The sequence below is a fragment of the Silene latifolia genome, chromosome 5, assembly GCF_048544455.1.
Source record: "Silene latifolia isolate original U9 population chromosome 5, ASM4854445v1, whole genome shotgun sequence".
Lineage (NCBI taxonomy): Eukaryota > Viridiplantae > Streptophyta > Magnoliopsida > Caryophyllales > Caryophyllaceae > Silene > Silene latifolia.
In genome coordinates, this window is record NC_133530.1 from 6838804 (window position 1) to 6861599 (window position 22796).

Consider the following 22796-nt stretch of genomic DNA (forward strand, 5'->3'; position numbering starts at 1 on the left):
TTAATAGAAGTCTTAAAGCTAGTAGTCTTAATATTTGTATTTGGGGAAGAGGAATGGTCACATCTTCACCTTCCTAAGCTTTACCCCTTCACCTTCCTACCTCTTCACCTTCTTGGCTTCTATATAAAGCCTTGCCTTGAAGCTTATGAAAGACACACAAAATAGAAGATTATTGTGCTAATTATGTTTAACAGTATATAACATAAGAAGACGTAGGATAAATTGCGGCACCATTCGGGGTATTTTGTAAGACCTAGAAACGGTAGGATACCGGAAATAATTTTTAATCACATATTAATAGGTCGTATTAGACTATCAGCGGACGATTTATATAAAATAACAAAGACAATGGCCTTTAGAATTTATTTATTATAATTAAAGACGAGAATTGACAAACAAAGAAAAAAAAAACACAAGAACAAAAGACGTATATAACTTGACACATAGAAACTTAGAATAAATGTAGATCGTGATCGTGCATGGTTGCTCTAGATTCTAAAGGCCGGAATGCCGGATCAGACCGGAGCAGAAGCATTTTCCCCATGGTTAGCGACCTGCATGCAAACCAACGAACAACTTCTCGAGTAAGTATATGAACATTTACATTTTTAATTTATTTTAGTTTTATCTTGTACTATCTATCATTACTTTAAAAAAAAGGTAAATAAATAATTGAAACGGAAAAATGTATAAATTACTAAATTGATAGTAGTACCTGGGAAGGTGTTGGTCCAAATAGAGTAAAACCAATACTCGGCTTCAAGTTGTATGAAGTAGGAGACATTCTCACAATCAACAATGTTGTATTAAAAAATTAGATTTAATTATATTTTGTGTGTTGTGGTAGTAGTATTTGGAAATAACTCATTTGTGTGCCTCTATTTACAGAGAAACAATATAGCAGTACTTAGACTTGGCATATGGGTCAATTGAATTTGGTTATTTTGGTTTTACATTCGATCGGGTTATTTTGGGTTGGGTTATTTGGATAATAATCAGTTTGAACTTTGAAAGAATAAATATTTGGATCGGGTAATTTGGCATTGGAACAAGTTCGGGTGACGGGTCAGGTACTTGAGTGTAGAGGTGGCAAACGGGTCAATCGGATCAGTTTCGGTTCGGGTTCTTTCGGTTTATCTTTTTTTTCGATTTCAGTTCGGTTCAATTCAGGTTGAATTCAGTTTTTACTTTTAATCGGTTGTAGATATTTCGGGTTGATTCAGGTTCGAGTTGGGTCAATATCGGTGCAAATAAGGTTCGAGTCGGGTCAATATCAGAGCAGATGAGATTCGAGTCAGGTCATAATCGGATCAGATGTCAAAGGATTAGGTCTTTATTCAAAAGATTGGATATAAGACGAATAATTTTTTTAAAAAAAGAAATAAATAATGTTTTTTTTTTGCATAACTACGGTATAATATTAATTCATTGACGTCAAAGGGGTGACACTCATGTACAAACAGACACCCTAAATGTGACGCTTAGGTACAATCGGGTCATTACGGGTTTCAATGTTGAGTTTCTGTCATCAATGTACGGGTTGAAATCGGTTCAGGTATATATCGGTTCGGATTAAAACAATTCAGGTTGAAACAGTTCGATTCATTCGATCTTGGGTCTATTTCGGATATTACAAATTCGGTTCGATTTCGAATCAATTCAGGTCGATTCAGGTTTCGGGATAAAGTTCAGTTATACCTTTCGGGTGTATGGTCAGGTGTCGATTCGGGTATTTTCGATCGGTTTTTCGGATTCGGTATAATTTTACCAGGTCTACTTGAGTGATATCAAATTATTTGAACAGTGATATCAAATTATTTGAACAATAATTCCAGAGTTCATCTTATCTATCAATACTACTAGCCACAGGTTGCAAACCACGTGAAATTGGCTTAATCTATTAACTCCACTAAGCTGGCACGTAGGCCATATTTTATGGGGCTTAATTTTAGCTTACTTCAGTCATTTTAGCTCTATTCAATTCAGTTTAGCTTTTCTATTCACAAATTAATTCTTAATTCAGTTAAGTTTAGCTACAATAAGTTAAGTTCAGTTCAGCTCAATTAAGTTAAGCTAAGTTCAGTTCAATTCAAACAGTTTCAGTCCAAACGAACAGGATCGTAGAGCTGATTAGGGGCAGTCCAGGTTAATCTTGACCCCTGGACGTAAATCGGGTTGCATGTGGACGAGCCGGGTCTGTTGAAACCCAATTTGATAATAATGATTGTTGATAATGTCTAAGACGAATATCTCGTTGTTTATTTAGTTATGTGGCTCTTAATGTTTTAATATTATATCTTGGAAGCTCTAATCGTGAATGACAAATTAATCTCATTGTTTATTTACTTATGTGCTTCTTAAGTTTAATTTTATATCTTGAAAGCTCTAATCGTCAATGAAGATGACATGGAATTACTTTTTTCACATTTTACTCTTTCACATCCATATTTTCATTATCTTTCCATATCATACCCTTTCTACTAAACTTAAACAAATTAACTCTGTACCTTCTTCCCTAAAACCGAATCAATTTCAATAATGGATCATAATTCTGCAATTAGTGAACTAATTTAGTTGTTTAGTAAATTAATAATATGATTTGTTAAAATTATTAGGGTTTATTAATGACAATTAATATTGATAATTGTTTAGCAGTTATTATCAATTAGGTATTATCAATTAGGGTTATGATACTAAATTCTTGCAAATTGAAACAAAAAATCCCAAAGATAAACCTCGTGCAAATTGATTAAACAATTGGTCTCCCTTGTGACGGGTTACCATTTGTGACGGATATTTTGTGAGATAAAATGGTTACAAAATGGGTTAGTGGAGAAAGGGGACCACGTGAATAGTGTTGCAGAGAGAGAAAAAGTGGGTACATTGTGAGGTAAAATGGTATCCGTCTTGCCATTAGCGGATATGGAGATATGTCATGTCTTCAATGAGAATTTGTGTTGATTAAATAACATCCAAACCTCCTGCAAGTATTGTTACCTACAATTATACAACATTATGAACACATGCTGCCAAAGTAGCAAAGTATTTGCAGGAACCAAAATTGTTTAAGGCCGACAAAGTAGAAAAAATTTTGCAGGAGACGATACGCCCTTAAGGCCTTAACAATATGAAAACATGCCGCCAGTTAGTATTTTTCTTCTAAGTCGGTAATAGCTCTACCCGAAACATCAAAGTAATTTGAAGGAAACAAATTTGGGGAAGGGAGAGTAGAGGGAGGGCAATAATGGGGTCAACCGAGGTCGTCCGGAGTGAGGCGAAACGGGAAGGGAGTTGAGAAAAATCATTTGGACAAGGGAGGGAGGAAATGACAAGGGCATAATGGTAAAAAAAAACGTATGTGAAAGAGTAAAATCCGTATGTGAAAAAGCACAACCCATGATTAAAGATGAAGAATATTATAGATACAGTTATGGTGTTCTCAAAGATCGTTAAACTCGTATAATAAATACTAAGTGCTTCAAAAGTACTATTTAGTAAAGGATATTTTAATTATAAATTATAAACAAATTGGTTACGGAGGATGAGAAATGAGAGGATTTTTTTAAGATGGGGGGCAGTAGTGGAAAAAAAAGCGAAAGAGTGCAAGATGTACTGTAAAAGTGTAGGATTCAGTACTGAATATTGTTACGAGGTCTACTCTGTTCTTTGGTCCTAAATTCAGTTAAAGGTCTTGACATGATGTAGGAAGACAATCAATTGGCACAATTTAAATCTCGGGCTTCAGGTAAACCGAACGAACCGCCTCTGTGCATAATTGCACATCGTTTACTCATAACAAAATTTTAGCAGACGTTTTAAGTACATAGTAAAGTCCGACCAAAAAAATGGGATACCAACATTGGTTCTCAAAGCAAGACGGGGGTGTATCAAGCGACGTCAACCAACTCGACATCGAAGACCAACCATGCATTGGGTGGAATCCCGGGTTGTGAACCTTCAGGGCCATAACTGCATAAAAACGGATCACCATTAATCAAAGAAACTAGAATTTATCAAGACATTCATTGTTTAACCTAAAATTGATGAAGGATGAAGACATTAAGATCATGCTGATGGATCTAAAACATTAGAACACGATAATTCCTTCAAACGTCCCATTTCCAAGTTGTTAATGTGATTACACAAAAAATAATGACTAACATAATAAATTTCTCAAAAAAAATGTCTATTTCATCAAAATATCATTAATAACATCATGCTGATGGATCTAAAAAGAGTAGTTAGTAATGGATTGAAAATCTAGAGCTCATTATAAAAAAAAAAAAAATAAAAAAAAAAACAAAAGATTATGAATTTTTCAAGCACTAAAGGTTTACGGGCCGAGGACCCTGGGTAGAGGTGGCAATCGGGTCAGTCGGGTCGGGTTTGGGTCGGGTCACATCGGGTCGGGTCATATTGGGTTCGGGTCATATCGGGTCGAGTCGGGTCGGGTCGTTATCAGGTCGGGTAATTTCGGGTTAAATGATGTGTCGGGTCGGGTCGGGTTTGGGTCGGGTTTGGGTCGGGTCCGGTAACTTAATCGCATTACTATAATTTTTTACCATTAAATTTAGTTTTTAACCTATTATTTGGTTTAATTAATTCATAACTAAGTCAAACATATCATTCTAAACACAAAATCACTTTCATTTTGATCAAAATTAAGCTTAATAATTGTCGGGTCATCAATTTAATCGGGTCAGTATCGGGTCGGGTCAGACTTGCCAGGTCTAACCCTGGGTACTATATATAGAACTGACCAGCCCTGACCTCGGCCATTTGGCCATGAGCTAATAATTGTTGCTGACATTGTATCAAAATGGTCGCAAAATTCACAATACCCTTTAAAACCATTACTTAACGGTTATGATCGAGTGACAACAATATATAAAATCGCGGATACAACAGCAACAGAATTGAAACACGTAAATCTTACTAATTTAAAAAAAAAAAAATATGTAAAAAAAAATCGTGTTATAGTAAAAATCATCATGAGAAAGTGAAGTTATTGGATAATTCTTACCCCATTGCAGGTGGAATGGTAAGCCTTCTTTTATCTCCAACACGCATTCCTGAGAATCAGACGGTATATCACAAATACGAGCATAATACAATTGTAACCTCAATATAAAAACAACAAAAAACACAAAGGACTAAAGGATTCTATCATACCTTCGACACCGACATCCCACCCCTTGATCACTTGTCCAACACCTAAGCAATGAAAAACTATTAGGAGAGACACAATATAAACTTGTCCAACAGTATCAGACTAAGGCATGAGTTTCACCTAGACGGAACTTTAAAGGACTTCGGCCAATGTTAGAGTCAAAGATTTCCCCAGTCTTCTTCAGCTTTCCAATATAGCGTACACTTATCTGCACGTTCAAGTAAGAAGATTACAATGATCACACATTCACACAACATACTTCATTGTTCACAGCCCCATAGAGAAGCCTTCTTGCGTCCTTTTCATGAAGTGTCACATCTTAGTAGCCTAATTCTACACGACCGCAGACAACGAAATTTATTTAGTTCACAGAACGGTAAATTGCTAATTTGAATCAGAGAACGTTTTTTAGACCGGAGAGTATCATCATAAAAACATTTTTGTTACATATCCAAGAACATCGTTTTGCAGTAACTAGACATTTTTTTTTCTAAGTTACCTTCTTTCCAGGTGATGCTCTTTTCCCGGTTGGGTTACCCATTTCAATCTCTTCTACAATAAGCCCATTAGAGTAAGTTCGAGCTTTGGCTGGCTTATCCTTCGATTGCTTTGTATCCTTAACAGCTTCAGGCGTCTTTTTTTCTACCTTATCCCCCTTCTTTACATTTGCAACTTCACCAGCATTTTGGTTTGTATTTGCCACCGTTTCATCTATCTCCACCTTAGCCTTTTTCTTTTTCTTGTTCTTCTTCTTTTTCTTCTTGTCCTCAGACGCATCTCCATCAATTGCATCATCACCCTCACTGGTAAAAAAAATCAGGAACATAAGCCCACAGATACGGATCCGCCGGTTAATTAACAACGCATAGGAAACACTCCATCATCATTAGCTATCACGTAGTAACAAAATTGAATTGGCAATTTGCCACAGGGCAATTAGTTAACCCGTGGAACAATTCCTTAAACCAAATTGCAGAACCACAAAGTTCATACAGATCACCCGTTCTGAAAGAACGAGTCACCAACAGGAAGTAGAATATATAAACATATCCAAGCATGTTAGCAGATAGCTGTAAATTTCCAACAGTAACACCTTGCTTCGAAAAAGGATTTGGAAGGGGAAGGGGATGGGGTGGAGGGGTTAAAATTTCTTCTGTAGGTAGGGTAAGAGGGAAAAAGCTCCTTCCAACATACGAAATATTTGGATAAAAACACCATTGCATCAATCTTCCGTTTGTAGGTAGGGTAAGAGGGAAAAAGCTCCTCTTATGGTTGAAATTATTCTGAATGCACAATGAACCTTGCCTCGCAACAATTTAGTAATGACTATTGAAGTAGAGAATAATCCAACTAACCTTTTTGGTTCTTGATCTTGATCCATGGCATCAATCTTCCGTTTCAAATTGGTAGCAGATTCAACATCATCCTCTTTTTTCTTTGTCTTCAGTTTGTCTGCTGTTTTACTTCCTGTGCTTGCTTGAAGTTCAGAAAATCTAGATTTATCATGACCTGACGAAGATATCGGAAACCCATCTTCATCTTCACTCTCCAACTCTATGTCACCAGTATTTCCCTTGACAACAACTTGTAGTTGTGCCTTCCCATCATCCGTAGACGTGGGTAACTCTTTCTTCTTCTTAACTTGTTTCTTTCCACTTTTTTTACTTACAGGTTCATCATCATCATCCTCTATCTCCTCGATAACAACTATAATTATCAACGGAATATATCAGAAACATGGAGGCTTTCTTGATTCAACCACAATAATCAACATGCAATCAACATATTATGATACCATTTTTGGTAACTAAAAAATAAGAAATCAATTATCCATGATTCACAATTAAGTACGTTGAGAAACAAATACAGCACCTACAACATTACAGAATGAACAGAGGGCTTCTAAGCGGGGAAATATGCTTCGTCACTCGAAACAGCAGGCCACAATAAGGCCATCAAACAGCCTTAGTACTTAGCAACATTACGATGAAATTTCTAACAACAGCCAACCCACTGCACAATCGCAAGTAGCAAACCTGCTACATGCAACATAAATTTGTCCAGATAATGTTTCTGAATATCCCTACAAAAAAGAACACGTGGTACAGCTATGGGTTGTCACCACATGAAGCCTTTACACAGTTGAGACAACAGCTAACAGAAGAGGACATACAAAAGCTTCTTTTTAGTGGAGAAAGATTAGTAACCAAGTCGTAAAGCTCTGGTGCCAAAAAACACGGGAAGGGAAAAGCGGCCTCAAACAGAAGAACTGATTTGCACGCTACAACAACAACAACAACATTACCCCAGTGCCTCAATGGCTCCCGCAAATTGCGGGGTAAGGGGGGGTCGGATGTACGCAGCCTTACCCTTGTGTTAGCAACACAAAGACTATATTAATAAAAACTAAAATATTTCATAGCGTAAGATACCTCCTTTGTTGCGAGCAGGTGGTGGATGCATGGGCATGTCATCATCATTGATGAAATCATTCTCATAATCATCTTCAGACTCAAATTCACTATCTTCTGACTCGGTCTCAGCAATATCTTCTCCACAACAATCACTAAGGATCCTTGGTTAAGGAAAACTTTTTAGATTTTGTAATCAATAAGACAATAACCCTAGAAATGACCTGATTTCTGTTCGAAGACAGCCATGTATGGCATCTTAACAAGTCCAGTCATATTAGCAGACTTCAACAATGCCTACCAGGCAGCCTTACAAAAGGCCACTAACTAGACAAGGGTGAGGGTGGCCAATTTCGAATAAGAATTCATTAGGTAGAAAATAAGAAATATAAAAGGATACAGTTCGCAATCCTCATCATCATGCTGCGGTCTTTGAACATAGCCAGAGAGGTGAATGCTAGTTGGCCCCTCAACGGAAAAATTCACATCTTCCTCCTCGTCAAATTCAAGGTTCAATGAGAAACACTCCGATTTCCCCGGCAACAAAGTGCAAAGAAAGATTGGCTTCTTATCTCCCACATTAACCTGAAGTGTGCTCTTCTTTGATGATGAGCCAAGTCCCAATGTCGCCTAACAAACAGCAAACAAAGAAACAGCTTATGCACAGAACTGACTCATCAAATCCCAAAACTCACAGCAGGTAATTCAATCACTTTCTATAATGACATGAGCCAAAGTTACAGCTTCAAAAGCAAAACAAATTGACCCACAGCACAAAATAAATCCATTGGACCGTGAACAAACTCATCTGGCAGGAGCCAGATGTAAAAGCCTAGTAAGTTCATCATAACGAAGGCGAGTAGGCACTCTTGAAAAGTGGAGTCCCAATACCCCACAACTTTCGATACAATTCCGTAAACATATTACAATATATATTGAACTTTCACTAATTTGGGTATGCCTCCATATACAAGACCTCATTATCTCACACAGTTGACACAGAGTACTAATTACTAAAGGTTCTTGACTGGAATATATTAACACTTGATTTTATCTCAAACCCCACACCGTATTTTTTCCAGCTATATCACATTCATACAAGGTAGATAGACAAGCTTTCAAGATGACATTTCAATTTTGCAATTTGAAAACCCGTCCGCCTCCAAAGATCAAATCTTTTCCCAATTTCCCCACAAAACAACACAATTCATATATCCCTATAACTTCTATACAATCATATACTACAAACCCAGATATATCACATTCATACAAGGTAGACAGACAAGCTTTCAAGACGACATTTTGATTTTGCAATTTGAAAACCCGTCCGCCTCGAAAGATCAAATCTTTTCCCAATTTCCCCACAAAACAACACAATTCATATATCTCTATAACTTCTATACAATCATATACTAAAAACCCAGAAAGCAAATTCATACAACAAGAAATTAATCACCCTAACAACAATATCAGACCTAAGTAAACAAAACCCACAAGGTAAAAATCCAACACTAAACAAAAAAACCAGTAAAATACCTGAGTTAATATAAGGGGCCCACCCAATTCTTCACCATTCAAAGTGAAGGGTTTTCCTGGTTTCACTTCAACCCCTGAAATTCAATCAAACCAACAAAATTAAATAAAATTAACCCATCAATTTACAAACAAATTGAATATAAATAACATTATAAACTTAGAAAATGATGCAAAATACAAACCCCAAAATGTCATTTTTGTTGAAGAGTGTAGAAGAATTTGTTGGCGAAAATTATGAAAAGTTGAATGTCCAAAGTTCTAAAACCCTACTTGAGCCCTAGTCAATTTTTTTTTATTTTTTATTTTTTTTATGGATTATTTGTTTAATTTTTTATGGCCATGGATTTGATTTTTTTTTGGCCCATTAATATTGGCTCAGTAGATCCACATAAGTACTAGGCTACTAGCCCATTAATAAATCTAGATGCATAGTGACCCGATCCGATACAATACGAGCTTGACATGGCGGGTTTGGGTTGAGACAGTTTCATTTGTTTACTTTTATATTCTTTCTGAAAAATAGTTTAATCAAGGGTAACCAAATGATTGGTAATAGACCTTTAATAGGGTCGGGTTTGGGCGGGTCAATTCACGTTCAGTTTATTCGAGTTTGCAAGAATTTGGGTCGGGTCGGGTCATTTTGGGTTCGAGTCATTTTCGACTCAACTATTACAAGTTATTTATGGATAATAATCAGTTTACAATAATAAACATTTAGGTCAGGTACGGGGCGGAACAAAGTGGTCGAGTCAACTTTATCAGGTCTAATTGGTACAACGAATATTTCAAAAAATCGCTTTATTTTCTCTAACATAACTACTAAAAGAACACGATTTATATTATTATCCTGGTCATGTTGATAAGTAAGGAGTATGTCTCATTATAAAAAAAAATTATATGTTTCTTCATATATATGAATTTTTAAGTTTTACACCTATAAAATAATTTCCCTCATGCAAAGAACAAGTAATTAGTTAACTTTTCATGCCATATACATTGTGTAATTGTTTAGTGTTTACGCCCTTGTAGTGAAAGCAACATCCATGACAACGAACACATAACTCTTTATTGCATAATTAAAATTGCAGTTGTGTGTCATCTCACCAAGACTTAACCCATTAACATTACCGTCATATTTCCTCCGATCCACACCAAATGTAATATAGAAAAAAAATGGGGTATTTAAGAAAAAGTGGAAAAAGTAAAGGTAAAGAGAGAAAAAAAGAGGTGAGCCATGTAATTGAGGGTTTAATTGTGGGATGGTATGTGGAGTATGTAACGACATTTTGTGTAAATATGAAATGGGTATAAGAATAACTAGTTTTAAACCCGTGCAAAATTGCACGGGTATGTATTTGGGCCGGTATTAATGTTTTTTGATGTATTTTTTTTTTTTTTTTTGCATTTCTATTGTACTTATCTAGTTGGTCTAAATCAGCGATCTACATAATTAATGTTTAAACTTGTTACAAATACTTGTTCACGTTCAATGGTTTAAGAGGAAATAACAAAGGATATATTTTTTTTAAAACATATCGTATTATCTAGTTTTTAAAAATTATGCATGTAATTTATTCGCATTATATGTAATTCAATCCCGTAATTAAATGTACTTCCTTCTCGTAATTATGTATTTTTTTTTTAAAATTATGTAATTCATTTATTTGTAATTAGTTTCATTTATTCCGATTTGTAATTCATTCCGCTTATATGTCATTAATTTCATTTATTCGGAATGTATAAAATTATTTCATAGTATTATTTCATAGTATTTCTTCTAAGACGGAATTTGTCGCATATTTGTATAGCCGAAATTCTGAAGAAATAAATACATTGCACACTAACGGGTGCCACCATAACATGTATTTCCAAAAAAAAAAAGTTGAATTAATGACGTGGCACGCCCTGGATTGAGTATTGTCTTCTGAATTAATAAAGATAAGATTTAGTAATGTTGTGGGCCAAATAAGATATGTTATCTTTGGTGTGGATCGTCCGTTTTAGGTAAGCGTTACCTTTGGTGTGGATTGGAGGGAGTACTTCATTAATCATTATATATAACTTCCATAGCACACATTTACAATACTTTAATCAAAAGTAAATAAATAATTGAGACGGACAGAATAACTAATCCCTGTTTTTATGTTTGTATATATAAGCTCTACATTTCTACACTAAGAAAACACAACAATCAATTATTCACAACTATGTTGTACACGACCGTAGAGTTGATAACTCTAGCAACATCAAACTATCACTTCCTCTTTTGTTTTTGCAATGTTATAATTATTTTTCTTCTCATAGGGAGGAGCTCGAAATTGAGCATTTCAAGCTCCGTCCATAATTATAGGGAGGTCAGATGTACGCCGCCCTCAAAAAATGTGGACGTTAGAAGCAATACCCATCTCATCAAAGATGTTATTCAAGAGAGGGGAAATGAGAAGGATTCCGAAGATTGCAAGAAGGGATATGATAAGGAAATTGCGAGACTCGACGATGAAGAGGAAGAAGAAGATCAAATTGTAAGTGATGATGAACTAAGGAAAAAATTTGAAGAGTTTATTAATAAGGTTAATAAAGAATGGAGGGAAGAGAATTTAAGGATTATCCATGCATATGAATAAACTTACAAAACTCGTTACTGTGTCAATTATTTGTTTACCCTTAATTAAAATACATCTCACTTAAATATAAAAGGTAAACAAATATTGAAACAGAAAAAGTATTTTAGAATCATGGTGGAATTTACAATTTCATATATACATGTAGATAATTATACTTGTAGCTAATACACATAGGCATATCACATATGTAGTTTAAAGAAAGAGTCTTCACTTTATTGAGATAATTTGTGATTAGGAGTATAATGGTGTGAATCTTAATACCAAGTTCTTTCGATACAATATTTTAATTGTTTGTGGTATGTAATAATAAGTTTATTTCCCTGTTCTTTTATTCAGGGAAGATTATTATTATTAATTTGCTTCATTTTTTTTTTTTTTTTTTTTTTTTTTTTTTTTGACGTTTGGTTATACATTCTTAAATATGCGAGACAAATGTCATGTGCCATTCACTTCCATGAGAGGATCGATAAAATATTGTTTACAATATTTTCTAAGCTGAAGTAAATATAAGTCGTAGATTACTTTTTGGAGTTGCATTATGGCCTTCCCTTGTTAAACGAGTTAATATCAATTCACAAGTTTGTCTACCTACCTAGCTAGTTTAGAATCTTTAGATCCTCCAATTTTTTTTTTTTTTGAGTAAAAATATGTATTCTTATTTCTTATCGGTTAAGGTTATCAGGATACTATGCCTATTCCTAATCGTACTAACATTTACACTATTTCATATTGGAAAAAAATGTATTAAATTTAATTATTCAAACATCTAATAAACCCTAACTCATCCTTTGCACCCAAATGCTTATGTTGTTGGTGAAGTGGAGCATATTTGGTAAGGAAAACAACAGTACCTGAAACAAACTCCACCAAACCACCAAGTGCAAAATAAGCAAATTTATTTTCCTTCCGAGTCATTTGTTTTTTTTTTATTACTTTGTATAAATGTGTATTTTAATCAAATATAACGAATTAGAGAAAGTATTTAGCGTTGTAAATACGACACCTGTTTTGTTAAAGGTTATGTTCTCCGACACAAAGTTTGCCATTGCACTTTTGAGATGGTTGGTGAACTATCTATTCTCCCAAAATTTTCATGTATTGTTACTTGGAAACTTGGAGAGTTGGAGTAAAGCATAAGGTCACTTTTTTAGGCAAATGTAAAGTTATTGTAAAATAATGTGCTAATTTGCATAATACAAATTCTCATTTAAAACGGGCATATTCATTAACCCCAAATTAACCCATGCAAATAACTTCCATTACTTATCTTGTTTGGCTTAAAAGTGCATCAATGTATTTTGTTGACGGTTTTACAATGTTTAATTGTGAAACGGTTTTATGAGAAACTTTATTCTACTCTAGAGAATTAATATAAGTAAAATTTCTTTTCCTAGTGAAATATATGTCTCCAATCTGCAAATTGTTGGCAAGTTAGGTGAAAATTAATTATAGAGAAAATATATTGATGAACATCAATCTATCATCTATGTAGCTTTGGCTTAAGGTCATGTACTGCAGTCCCAACTGCTCATTTATGAAGGTTGATGTAAAATGTTTCTTGTGTCCTAGTTTCGTCCCTTAATAAAAGTGAAAAGACAATTGGGAATGATATTTTTAGATGTACGAAAATTTTATGAGTTGAAATTTACATCTCATACAGTTTTTCTTTTAAATACGCATAATGAGCATAAAAAATAGATAGAATAATAAACAGAGTTTAAATAGTCACAAATTCGAATTTTTTTGGCAAATTGGTGTTTATTAGCAAAATAATTAGGGAGTTGGGGTTGGTTTGAAACTATTTAGACTTATGGTGTCCACGTCATCAGTTTTTATTTTTTTTCAAGTTTTTATGGTATGCCGCTAAGTTTTTTAGCGGCTTACTATTTTTTTTTTTTTTAAACTTTTTTTTTTTTTTTTCTGAAAAAAAAAAAGTGAATAGTAAAGCCGCTAAGAAACCTAGCGCTTTACTATTCATTTTTTTTTCAAAAACCGTCACCTTCTAACACCGATGATGTGACCTATTCTAGAAATGAATAACCACCAAAGCCGCTAAGAAAGTTAGCGGCTTCCCTATTTCTCTATTTTTCATGTTCTTTATGACATTTATTATCTAAAAAATGACAAAGAGACAAAGCCGCTTAAGAAACTAGCGGCTTTTGCCTAAAATTTGGAAAAAAATGAAACCGATGACGTGACACCATAAGTCTAAATAGATTCAAACCAACCTCAACTCCCTAATTATTTTGCTAATAAACACCAATTTGCCAAAAAATTCCACAAATTCTCATTATAGACGGGGATATCCGTCTATAATAAGAGATGGGTCGGGTCCCTCTCACAAAGAGGCAAGTGGAAAACCAAGTAGGTTACCATTTAGCCTCCACTTGCCTCTTTGTGAGAAAGATCCGACCCGTCTCTCATTATAGACGAATATCTCCCGTCTATAATGAGACTCGCTGTTAAATAGTCAAATTATGAATTGAGTGGTGCTTGTGTTTTTAAAATAAATATCTAATCAACCTTTTTGCGCAAGAACTTGTACTAAACATCAAATGCTTTAATACTAATAGAGAAAGGATAATTGATAAGGATATGGCTGCTTCCTGATTGGATATGACATTATCAAAAAAACTAAACCCAATATTTAAATTATGTGTTTAATTGAAATTTTCTAAAAATTGAATTTGGTTTTTCTACTTTCAAGTTTGGTATATTATTTATCGTGCCTGCATAACATTTTGTTCAAGATGTCCTGAAATATACAAATAGTACGAGTAAAGTTTGATCTTTGTATATAACCCAAGAATTTCAAATCAAAATGTCTAAGATAAAATATTACTCCGTAAATATCACAAAATCTCATTTGTGACGGCACGTATCCGTCACTTTGGAGTGACGGATATCATTTTCCCTCACAAATGACCCAAATAGAGGAGAGAGGGAAGTACATGGGAGTGCCCCCACCTTGTCCCCCCTATTCGTTTTGTGAGTGACATTATCCGTCACTTGCTCCGACCCGTCTTCAGCAAGACTAATTGCGTAAATATATAGGGAGAAAATCACAATCATTGTTAATAAGTTTAATCTAGCCAATATTATGTCATAAATAGTTGCTATATACCCCGTATGTAATTGGAGCATTTTTAAAGCCTCAAATTCACAAATAGATCATTTTAGCCACTTTTTTTTTATGGCTATGGGCCATTTACATGTTTTTTGGACCCGTTTTACACAATATTAGTGTAAAATCGTTTTACAAAAGACCAGTTGTATTTACTCCGACTTGTAAATCTCAAAACCGAGTTATTACCATACTTTACATAGACTTGTAAATCTCAAAAGATGCACAAAATTTACACTTATCCAACTATTTTGTGTAAAGACTTGAAATGTGAATGCAAGACTTTAAAAAGTTGGTTGACTTGAAGTTGCATATTCTTGGAGCTTTCCAAAGAATAGTATATTACCCAAAAGCAAACAAACAAATTCCCCAAAGAACATTCAACCTTAAAGAAATGAGTAATTACCAAATAATCACATGTTAAACTATCATTAGCTTCCACACTACACTTGTTTCTTATAAACTTCCCTTAGCTTTCGGAACAAAGAGCTTCTTTAACACACCTTTCCCTTTTCAATTAGCATTCCTTACATATATAAGACCATCCCAAACAACATAATCCTTCATTCTCCAACTTAACACTTCACTTCTTTCTCAATCTCGCCCTCGCCCTTGCCCTTGCCCTTGCCTTGTTTCTCAACTCCTCCGAAACATGTTAGAATCCGCGGTAGAAGTTTTAGTTCAAGCTACGTCAAGTTCTCACTTCGTCTTTTGCTTTTGTAATGTGATCATAGTTCTTCTTCTCATTGATCGCTCTAAACGGAATTTGAATGCTAATTTAAGCGATTGCTATCCCTTTCCGGTGGCTTTAGAGTCAAATGTTATAGTACAGAATGATGACTACAACAATTATGCTGAAGCAACCAAGGAAGAAACTACTACTACTACTACTTCTACTACTAAGTCCACCTTGGAAGTAGTAGTGGAAATAACGACAACGAAAGAAGATGGTCATAAATGCGAAGACAATAGTGAGGTGAAGGAAGATGGCGAAAGGGAAGCAACCAAGGAAGAAACTACTATTACTTATGCAAAGTCCACCCCAGAAGTAGTTGCGGAAATAGTGACAACAAAAAAAGATCATCATAAATGCGAAGACAATAGCAAGGAGAAAGAAGATAGCGAAAAGGAAGAAGAATTAGAAGAAGAGGAAGAAGACAGTGAAGAGCTACGGAGACGTGTTGAGGAGTTCATTAACAAGATTAACAGAGAATGGAGGGCAGAGAGACTACGGACGAGCTACGAATATGACCAAGAATGAAGATGGCCTCTACGCTGTCGCTAAGCCAAAAACCCACTTTTTTCCGTTCTTTGACTACTTTGCATTCAACATCATAGACTGACTAGTACTTGTGTTGTATATGATGGCTCATGTTAATAAGTTAATTAGAGAAAGTTTGTTGAGAATAAATCATGAAAAATAGATGTACAAACTCACATTTACCATAATTAGAGTAAAATCTTCTCAACAAACTTTCTCTAATTAACTTATTAACATTATTCCAAAAACATTTGGACGGAAGAATGTGTAACACTGACATGCCTGTAATTTTCTGGGAAAATGGGAAAATAGAAAAAACCCTTGTGGTAAGAAGCAAAATACTACGCTTACCGGACAAACGCCGAGACTTTCTGTGAACCCAACTAAAAAGGTGAAAGTTTTGATTCAGATACGATGTAAAAACTCAAAGGGCTAGCCAAAAAACTGCAATTTCAGATCCAATTTTGAAGTGACAGAATCCTCGCCTTCGTCTTCATCCATGTCCATTTCTGGCTCCAATAATTTTGGTTCCGGATTAGGCGCCAATTTTGAAGTGACAGAATCCTCGCCCTCGTCTTCATCCACATCCATTGTTGGCTCCAATAATTTTGGTTCCAATTTTGAATTGCCAGCATCCTTGTCCTTGTTCTCGTCCATTTTTGGCTCCAATTTTGAAGGGACATCATCCTTGTCCTCACCCACATCCTCATCAAACTCGCCCTCGTTATCATTACCTTCCTGGTGATCTCGGTCAAAGTTGAAACTACCCAGCAATACCTAATAATTCAATACAGACATTACCATAAGATGTATCCAGGTCAAATCACTTCATTTTCGTTGTTCTTTATGTCCGACATTATAGGACTTAGATAAATTTATAAAAATCAAAGATCAGTTTTCCAGAACACATTTTCTCATGTAAGACGGTAGCTTAATAAGGTTATCATGAGACTAACCTGTATTATAAGGTACTTATTTTTTTGATATTACTATGGGTGGGAATCATAGTTCAGTTCGGTTGGTCTCACAAATCACAGTATAATGTTTCTAGGAAACTGTCAAGCAATAGCATCTTTCTAAACCAACATATATTCAGTGTAAAGGTAAAAGGTGGAGCGAATGAAAAAGCGACTATGAATGTTTACCTGAACAGGGGTAGCAGCAATAAGTAAACCAGCAAGTATCCCACCCAGGACACGGCCATCTGGTCCGACTAAGAAGACACTGACGCCTCCAGTTCTGGTACCCGGTACACCATCATTGAAGGTGATAAAAGATCCCGACAAAGATATAATATCAAATCGACCCTGTATATCAAAAAGGGGTAGATTTAATACACACAAACGGGAAAAAAAAGAATAACAAGGATCCGGACTCTTCAGTTACATCTAGATAACTAGGTTCCCTTAGAAAGATGTAACCGAGTTTTTACATCATATCAGTGAAAAATACAGGCATGTCAGTGTTACACATTCTTCCGTCCAAATGTTGCTTCTTACCTGACCCTGAGGATCCGGTGGACAGGATCCGTCCACCTAGTTATCTAGATGTAACTCGGACTCTTCACCTGACCCTGAGGATCCGGTGGACAGGATCCGGACACGGATCCGGACACGGATCCGGACATGGATCCTTGACGGATCCTTCTATGAGAAATCGGTGTGAGAGTGTTGTTTTTAAACTCTGTTTTGTACAGCAGCCCTATATCAAGAGTGATCTTGACATGAATTTTAATGCTCTAATAAAGTCTTCATTCATGTTAAACATGAAAAAACTACTTTTCCTTTCTTTTCTTTGACTTTTTTAACTAATAATCAATTTATTTTCAAATAAATAAAACATTAGCCGAGTCCAAATTCAAATTAGGATCCTCGTATCCGAGTCCTTGTTTTTTAGATTTCAAGGATCGGACCCTCGGATCCGTGTCCGTGTCGGATCCTCGTATCCGAGTCCGAGCATCACAGGTAAACAGCATTTGGGCATTTGATTTAGTCTTTTTTCCGAAGGTTCTTCGTAGGATGGTAAAGGTCTAGATCATGTTCGATCCAGATCCGTGGAACACGAGGTCCAATTTAATTCGGATCTGGATCTGAACCCGATCTTGGACTTGGGATCAGTGAGATTTTGATTATTTTGTTGGAGCTCGTAGATCTCAAATATGAGATCAAGAGTCAAGACATCTGTTTCACCGTCTATGAATCCAGATCCGACACGGATACATAGGACCCAAACTTTACGCATCCGAATTCGACCCTCGGTATCGGATTCAGACATGGATCCATAGGGTTTATAGGATCCAAGTCATTAAGCGGATGTGAAGAGGGTCGAGGATCCATTGTAATCCTTACGAGAAACACTATACAAAGGCACAGTAATATGACAATCCATTAAAAATTATAAGAAAAAGCTGGCGTACTTCATGTGTTGCAGTGACTCCAGAACAGCCAGGCTGACGAATAGTGACCTTTGATATCGAACCAGTAGCAGAGAGAACACATATACCAGGCATTTCTTGCTCAGAAAATGATGCGATCTTCATTGCGATATCCTGATGCCATAGAAGTATGAGTACCTTAGCATAATAGATAAATAACTATCCAGATAAATGAAACTTGCATTTTATTGTGAATAATTCGGTTAACATCTAGATAACTAGGTTCCCTTAAAAAGATTAAACAACCCTCCTATAGAAGTATAAGAGCATATAGTGAGAATTTAGACCAAAGTTTAAAGAGAATATTAAGCTGAACGCGAACTGTGTTGAAATGATAACATACCTCTCCTGCAGGCACAATCATCATATAGGGTGCGATGCGAGTACCACATAACAGAGGACCTGAATAGTTTTAAACCAAATCCAAATGTAATCCATCATTATCTCAACCAAATTCAAGAAAATATAAGAACACCAGATATTCGGTGACAGTATGGTCATGGAACACTTGCACCTGAGAGTCTCAGATCAATAAATTTTCAGAAAAAAAGGGAAAAAATTTGGAATTTTATCAGATTCAATCTCATTGAGACATTAAGTTAACCATTGAATTAAATTTTACCGAATTGACCACAATCAAAATTAGATTTTGATTCAGTGATAAATTAAGCCGTTCTCAGGCGCAATGAGACTCCACAAAAGGAATTGAAAATTTTGCACAAACTCTCACATTACACCAACACACAACAAAAGGCAGACTGTCAGAACAAACAATTTTCTAGAAAAATGAAACAATGCTGTAAAGCCAATTATAAAGCAATAGCTACCTTGAAACATACGTAGTGGTATAACCATTGTTTCTAGAATTTGACTAGTAGTACAGGATTCTAAATCTTTGATATAAGTACTCTAATTTCCCAGTGGTAGGTGTCCTATATATAGTCAGAAATGTGGAAACTTCATCAATCGTTCAACACAAACTGGGTAAGAGATCAAGAAGATCCTCAAAGAGGCGATAGCTTAATCAATTGAATCCCGTCAATATTATTTGTAGAAGAAAATGTACTTGACGTAACGTATCAGCCTTCTAATGATATATCCAAACAGGGTATGTTCCCGTTGCGTTCAAAAAATTGAAATATAGCCGTTACATTTTTTTTCGCCAACATAAAAGAAAGTCGAAATTAATGCCACGGTAACCGATACCTCAAAATACTTCCGATATTAACGATATTTCCACGAGTTAACCCATACTACCTGATACCGGCTATTTTTTTTGAAGAGAAAGGTATATAGGCACACTTGTATATGGTGGGTACGTATCTTTAAAATGGAGGTCATAACATAAAGAACAAAGCCGTCTAACATGAAAAATAACTTGAATTTTTACACTAAAAATTAGTGTAAAAACAACATATATGATGATTTTTTTTGGAATGATTCATGACTCGACAGTAGTCCATTGAAGAGCAGTATGTACATTCCAGCACATCACAATGCCGATACTGCATTAATACATAACCTCGCCCGGTTTCCTCTTTTTATCCAGATTATTTGACATTTTTCATTTCCCATGAGATTCCAATGCACAATTTTACAAACCAAAGTTTAATATCTATGAAAAAATAAGGCTTGAGAAAGAATGATAATTCCTTTTCAATTTTCAAGGGTAATTATCATGAAAACTAATATTGTAGCATTTTCAGTAATCTCTTAATCTTTGTGCAGCATCCTAACTCCTAAGACGACTTAAAACATGAAACTAAGGAAGTATTACGTGCAATTTCGTTCAATTCTAAGATCATTTTGAAATCTCCATAACTAGCTTCCAGAGGAACATGTATGACATGTCTTTAAAGAAATTTCAAAACCGACAAACAATGCATTTAAAATCATAAAGAATACATTATGGTCAAATATGGTCAGGTTATCCTTATTAAGCAAACAATTACACCCCAAATGCAACCATCCATCCTGATTGTAAATTAGCCAGGATACACAACAGCTTTCACTTAGTTTTAAAAGCGAGACCCTTTTATGGATTTTAGAGAGGTTAACATGTAAATGAGAAACAGTCAGAAATATAATTGTAAATTGAAGGACAACTCAAAGAATTAGAAGAAAAATAATTATGAAATTGCATAGCAGTAGCCAGTATGTCTTGCTTGGTGCATTTTATCTATAGTCTATACTGTGTCTAATCTATAAGATGTACGGAGGCGTTTTGGCTAGTGCCACACGAACCCAATTGGGAGCTTTTTGAAACTAAGCAAATCTGGTAACCCAGGAATATACAATATCAGCATCTCGATTCAAATATAATATCTCCGGTCTAACTCTAACACAAACATGATCACATTTCTTGAAAAACAAGAATATAATAAAGGCCTAATCATGGTACCATCCTGAAATCTCCCACGGCTAACAAATTCAATAACTACTTTGAAAGATTCCTAGAACAACAACAACATCAGAGCCTTAATCCCAAAATGATTTGGGGTCGGCTGACATGAATCATCCTTTAGAACCGTCCATGGGTGAACGCACACCTCAAAATGCGAAAAAATGAATACTCTTACTCTACTCGAAAGCCAGACCTTTCACATATCATTAACATCAATATGACATATAAAGAGGACGATATAGACCCGCCTAAACACAAACACGAAACTGTATTTACGCTCTGTAACAAACTACCAACAGCATTAGCAAACTTATGTTCAGGCTAATACACTAGTCATAAGACTGAGTAATGATCACCAATATGCAAGCAGGGAAGTTCCATCATTACCTAGATTTTCAAACTCATAGCTTAAGTGCCATCTTTATTGATTGGAAAGGCCTGGCTCAAGCTGAAATCGACAAAGCGGACCTCGGCCGCACCCATCAGGCATTCAGGCCAATACCCTCTTAGGCTTAGCCCTATTCCTCTTCTTCTACTCCTGAGAAGAAAGCTGCCATGAATTTAGCTAAACTCAAATCCCACAAACAGCAGTAAAACTCAAAATCTAATTCAAATCCAACAAACAGCAGTAAAACTCAAAATCTAATTCACTAAAACTACCTTATAAATAAAGATGGAAACTTGATCATATATCTGCAAATATAAGGCATTTAATTTAAGATCAAAACCCTAAGAATGTGAAACTTTAGCAATTACAATCAAAATCAAATCAATAAATAATCAAGAAATTAACCAGATTAAGATGGAGTACAGTTATCAATTGGATAGAAGTACAGAAATTATTGAAATCAAATTAGGAAAATTTCTTACTTGAATTCAACAGACTAAAAGATCCCGCCTTTTTGTATCACCCTATTTATTTGCCGTCTTTGATTTATTTGCAAGGTCAAATACCAGTCATGTTTTGAAAAAATGAGCGGTACCACGTAAAATTCGGAAAAACCCGGAGGGGTAGGCGACTAGTGCGTCAATCGAGATAAACGGTGTGAAACGATTGAGTCAAATCGGTTGAAATAATTTATTTTTTTTCCTTTTATTTTCATACTCCCTCCATTTTTTTTATTTAACCCCATTTCTATTTGCACGATTATTAAGAAAATCGATTAAAAAATGGGAAAGTAATGAAGGAGATGCAGCAAGTGGACCTTGTTAATAATAGAAAATGGATTAAAGAATAAAAAAGTAATGAAAAAGTAATGACAAATATTATAAATACACAAGTGGGATAAGGATACTTTTGTCATTTGGATGTCTAAATAAGAAAAGAAGAGAAATGAGGTGAAAAGAAATAATTTGCCAAAAAGAGAAAATGGGGGTGAAAATAGGAAAATGGAGGGAGTAAAATATAGAGGAAGGATTAGAGAGTCGTGAATATGAGCACGTACTCTCATTACATAACCCCAAACCTGTTCGGATTCGGTTAGAAGTATCCTTTACGATTGCGTGTCTAAATGGCAGATTCGTCTATTTTATGAAAAGAAAAGAAAAAACAATTATGTTTTTTGGTCTAAAATGAAGTATCGTAGTGTCCTACCCACACTGGAGTGTCGAGTGTAATATTGAAGTCTCCACGGAATGTAGTGAACACCAAATCACCATCTTATTCAACTCTCTTCGAGCAACTAAGCCACTACCCACACCCAGATCAACCACCAGAATTGCCTGCCGCTGTCGACCACCACCACCACCATCTCCCAAAACCATTCTTGATCCCTGATCACCACCGCTTTCCCCCCAACCATTACCTCCAAGTCTCCAACAGGCAACAATAC

The 22796-nt window shown here is 35.3% G+C and overlaps 3 protein-coding genes and 1 long non-coding RNA gene across 7 annotated transcripts; 1 reads left to right on the forward strand and 3 right to left on the reverse strand.

Annotated features, from left to right (window-relative positions):
- Window positions 1-349: 349 nt before the first annotated feature.
- Window positions 350-855, reverse strand: LOC141656558 (uncharacterized). The gene is made up of 2 exons (XR_012548527.1): window positions 716-855; window positions 350-554 (listed from the first exon to the last, which is right to left on the reverse strand). It is a non-coding gene; the product is annotated as an uncharacterized LOC141656558 (long non-coding RNA).
- Window positions 856-3726: 2871 nt separating this feature from the next.
- LOC141656559 (peptidyl-prolyl cis-trans isomerase FKBP53-like) lies at window positions 3727-9424 on the reverse strand. Its single transcript, XM_074463498.1, has 10 exons — window positions 9300-9424; window positions 9118-9191; window positions 7982-8211; window positions 7603-7736; window positions 6526-6877; window positions 5670-5973; window positions 5291-5378; window positions 5173-5214; window positions 5024-5072; window positions 3727-3969 (listed from the first exon to the last, which is right to left on the reverse strand). Exons 1-10 carry the CDS (start codon window positions 9310-9312, stop codon window positions 3888-3890), a joined length of 1368 nt encoding a protein of 455 aa, XP_074319599.1. The 5' UTR covers window positions 9313-9424; the 3' UTR covers window positions 3727-3887.
- Window positions 9425-15448: 6024 nt separating this feature from the next.
- On the forward strand, window positions 15449-16228 carry LOC141656561 (uncharacterized). Its single transcript, XM_074463503.1, has one exon. The coding sequence runs from the start codon at window positions 15518-15520 to the stop codon at window positions 16124-16126; it is 609 nt and encodes a 202-aa protein (XP_074319604.1). The 5' UTR covers window positions 15449-15517; the 3' UTR covers window positions 16127-16228.
- A 225-nt stretch (window positions 16229-16453) lies between these two features.
- LOC141656560 (AT-hook motif nuclear-localized protein 1-like) lies at window positions 16454-22064 on the reverse strand. Of its 4 annotated transcripts, XM_074463499.1 has the most exons (7): window positions 21835-21918; window positions 21625-21657; window positions 21352-21502; window positions 18904-18962; window positions 18543-18674; window positions 17272-17433; window positions 16454-16903 (listed from the first exon to the last, which is right to left on the reverse strand). In XM_074463499.1, exons 4-7 carry the CDS (start codon window positions 18925-18927, stop codon window positions 16559-16561), a joined length of 663 nt encoding a protein of 220 aa, XP_074319600.1. In that variant the 5' UTR covers window positions 18928-18962; window positions 21352-21502; window positions 21625-21657; window positions 21835-21918; the 3' UTR covers window positions 16454-16558. The 4 variants fall into 4 exon arrangements, with proteins under 4 accessions (XP_074319600.1, XP_074319601.1, XP_074319603.1 ...); XM_074463500.1 differs by lacking the exons at window positions 21625-21657; window positions 21835-21918 and adding an exon at window positions 21985-22064 and having other exon boundaries at window positions 21352-21514; XM_074463502.1 differs by lacking the exons at window positions 21625-21657; window positions 21835-21918 and adding an exon at window positions 21985-22064 and having other exon boundaries at window positions 21352-21560.
- Window positions 22065-22796: the final 732 nt, after the last annotated feature.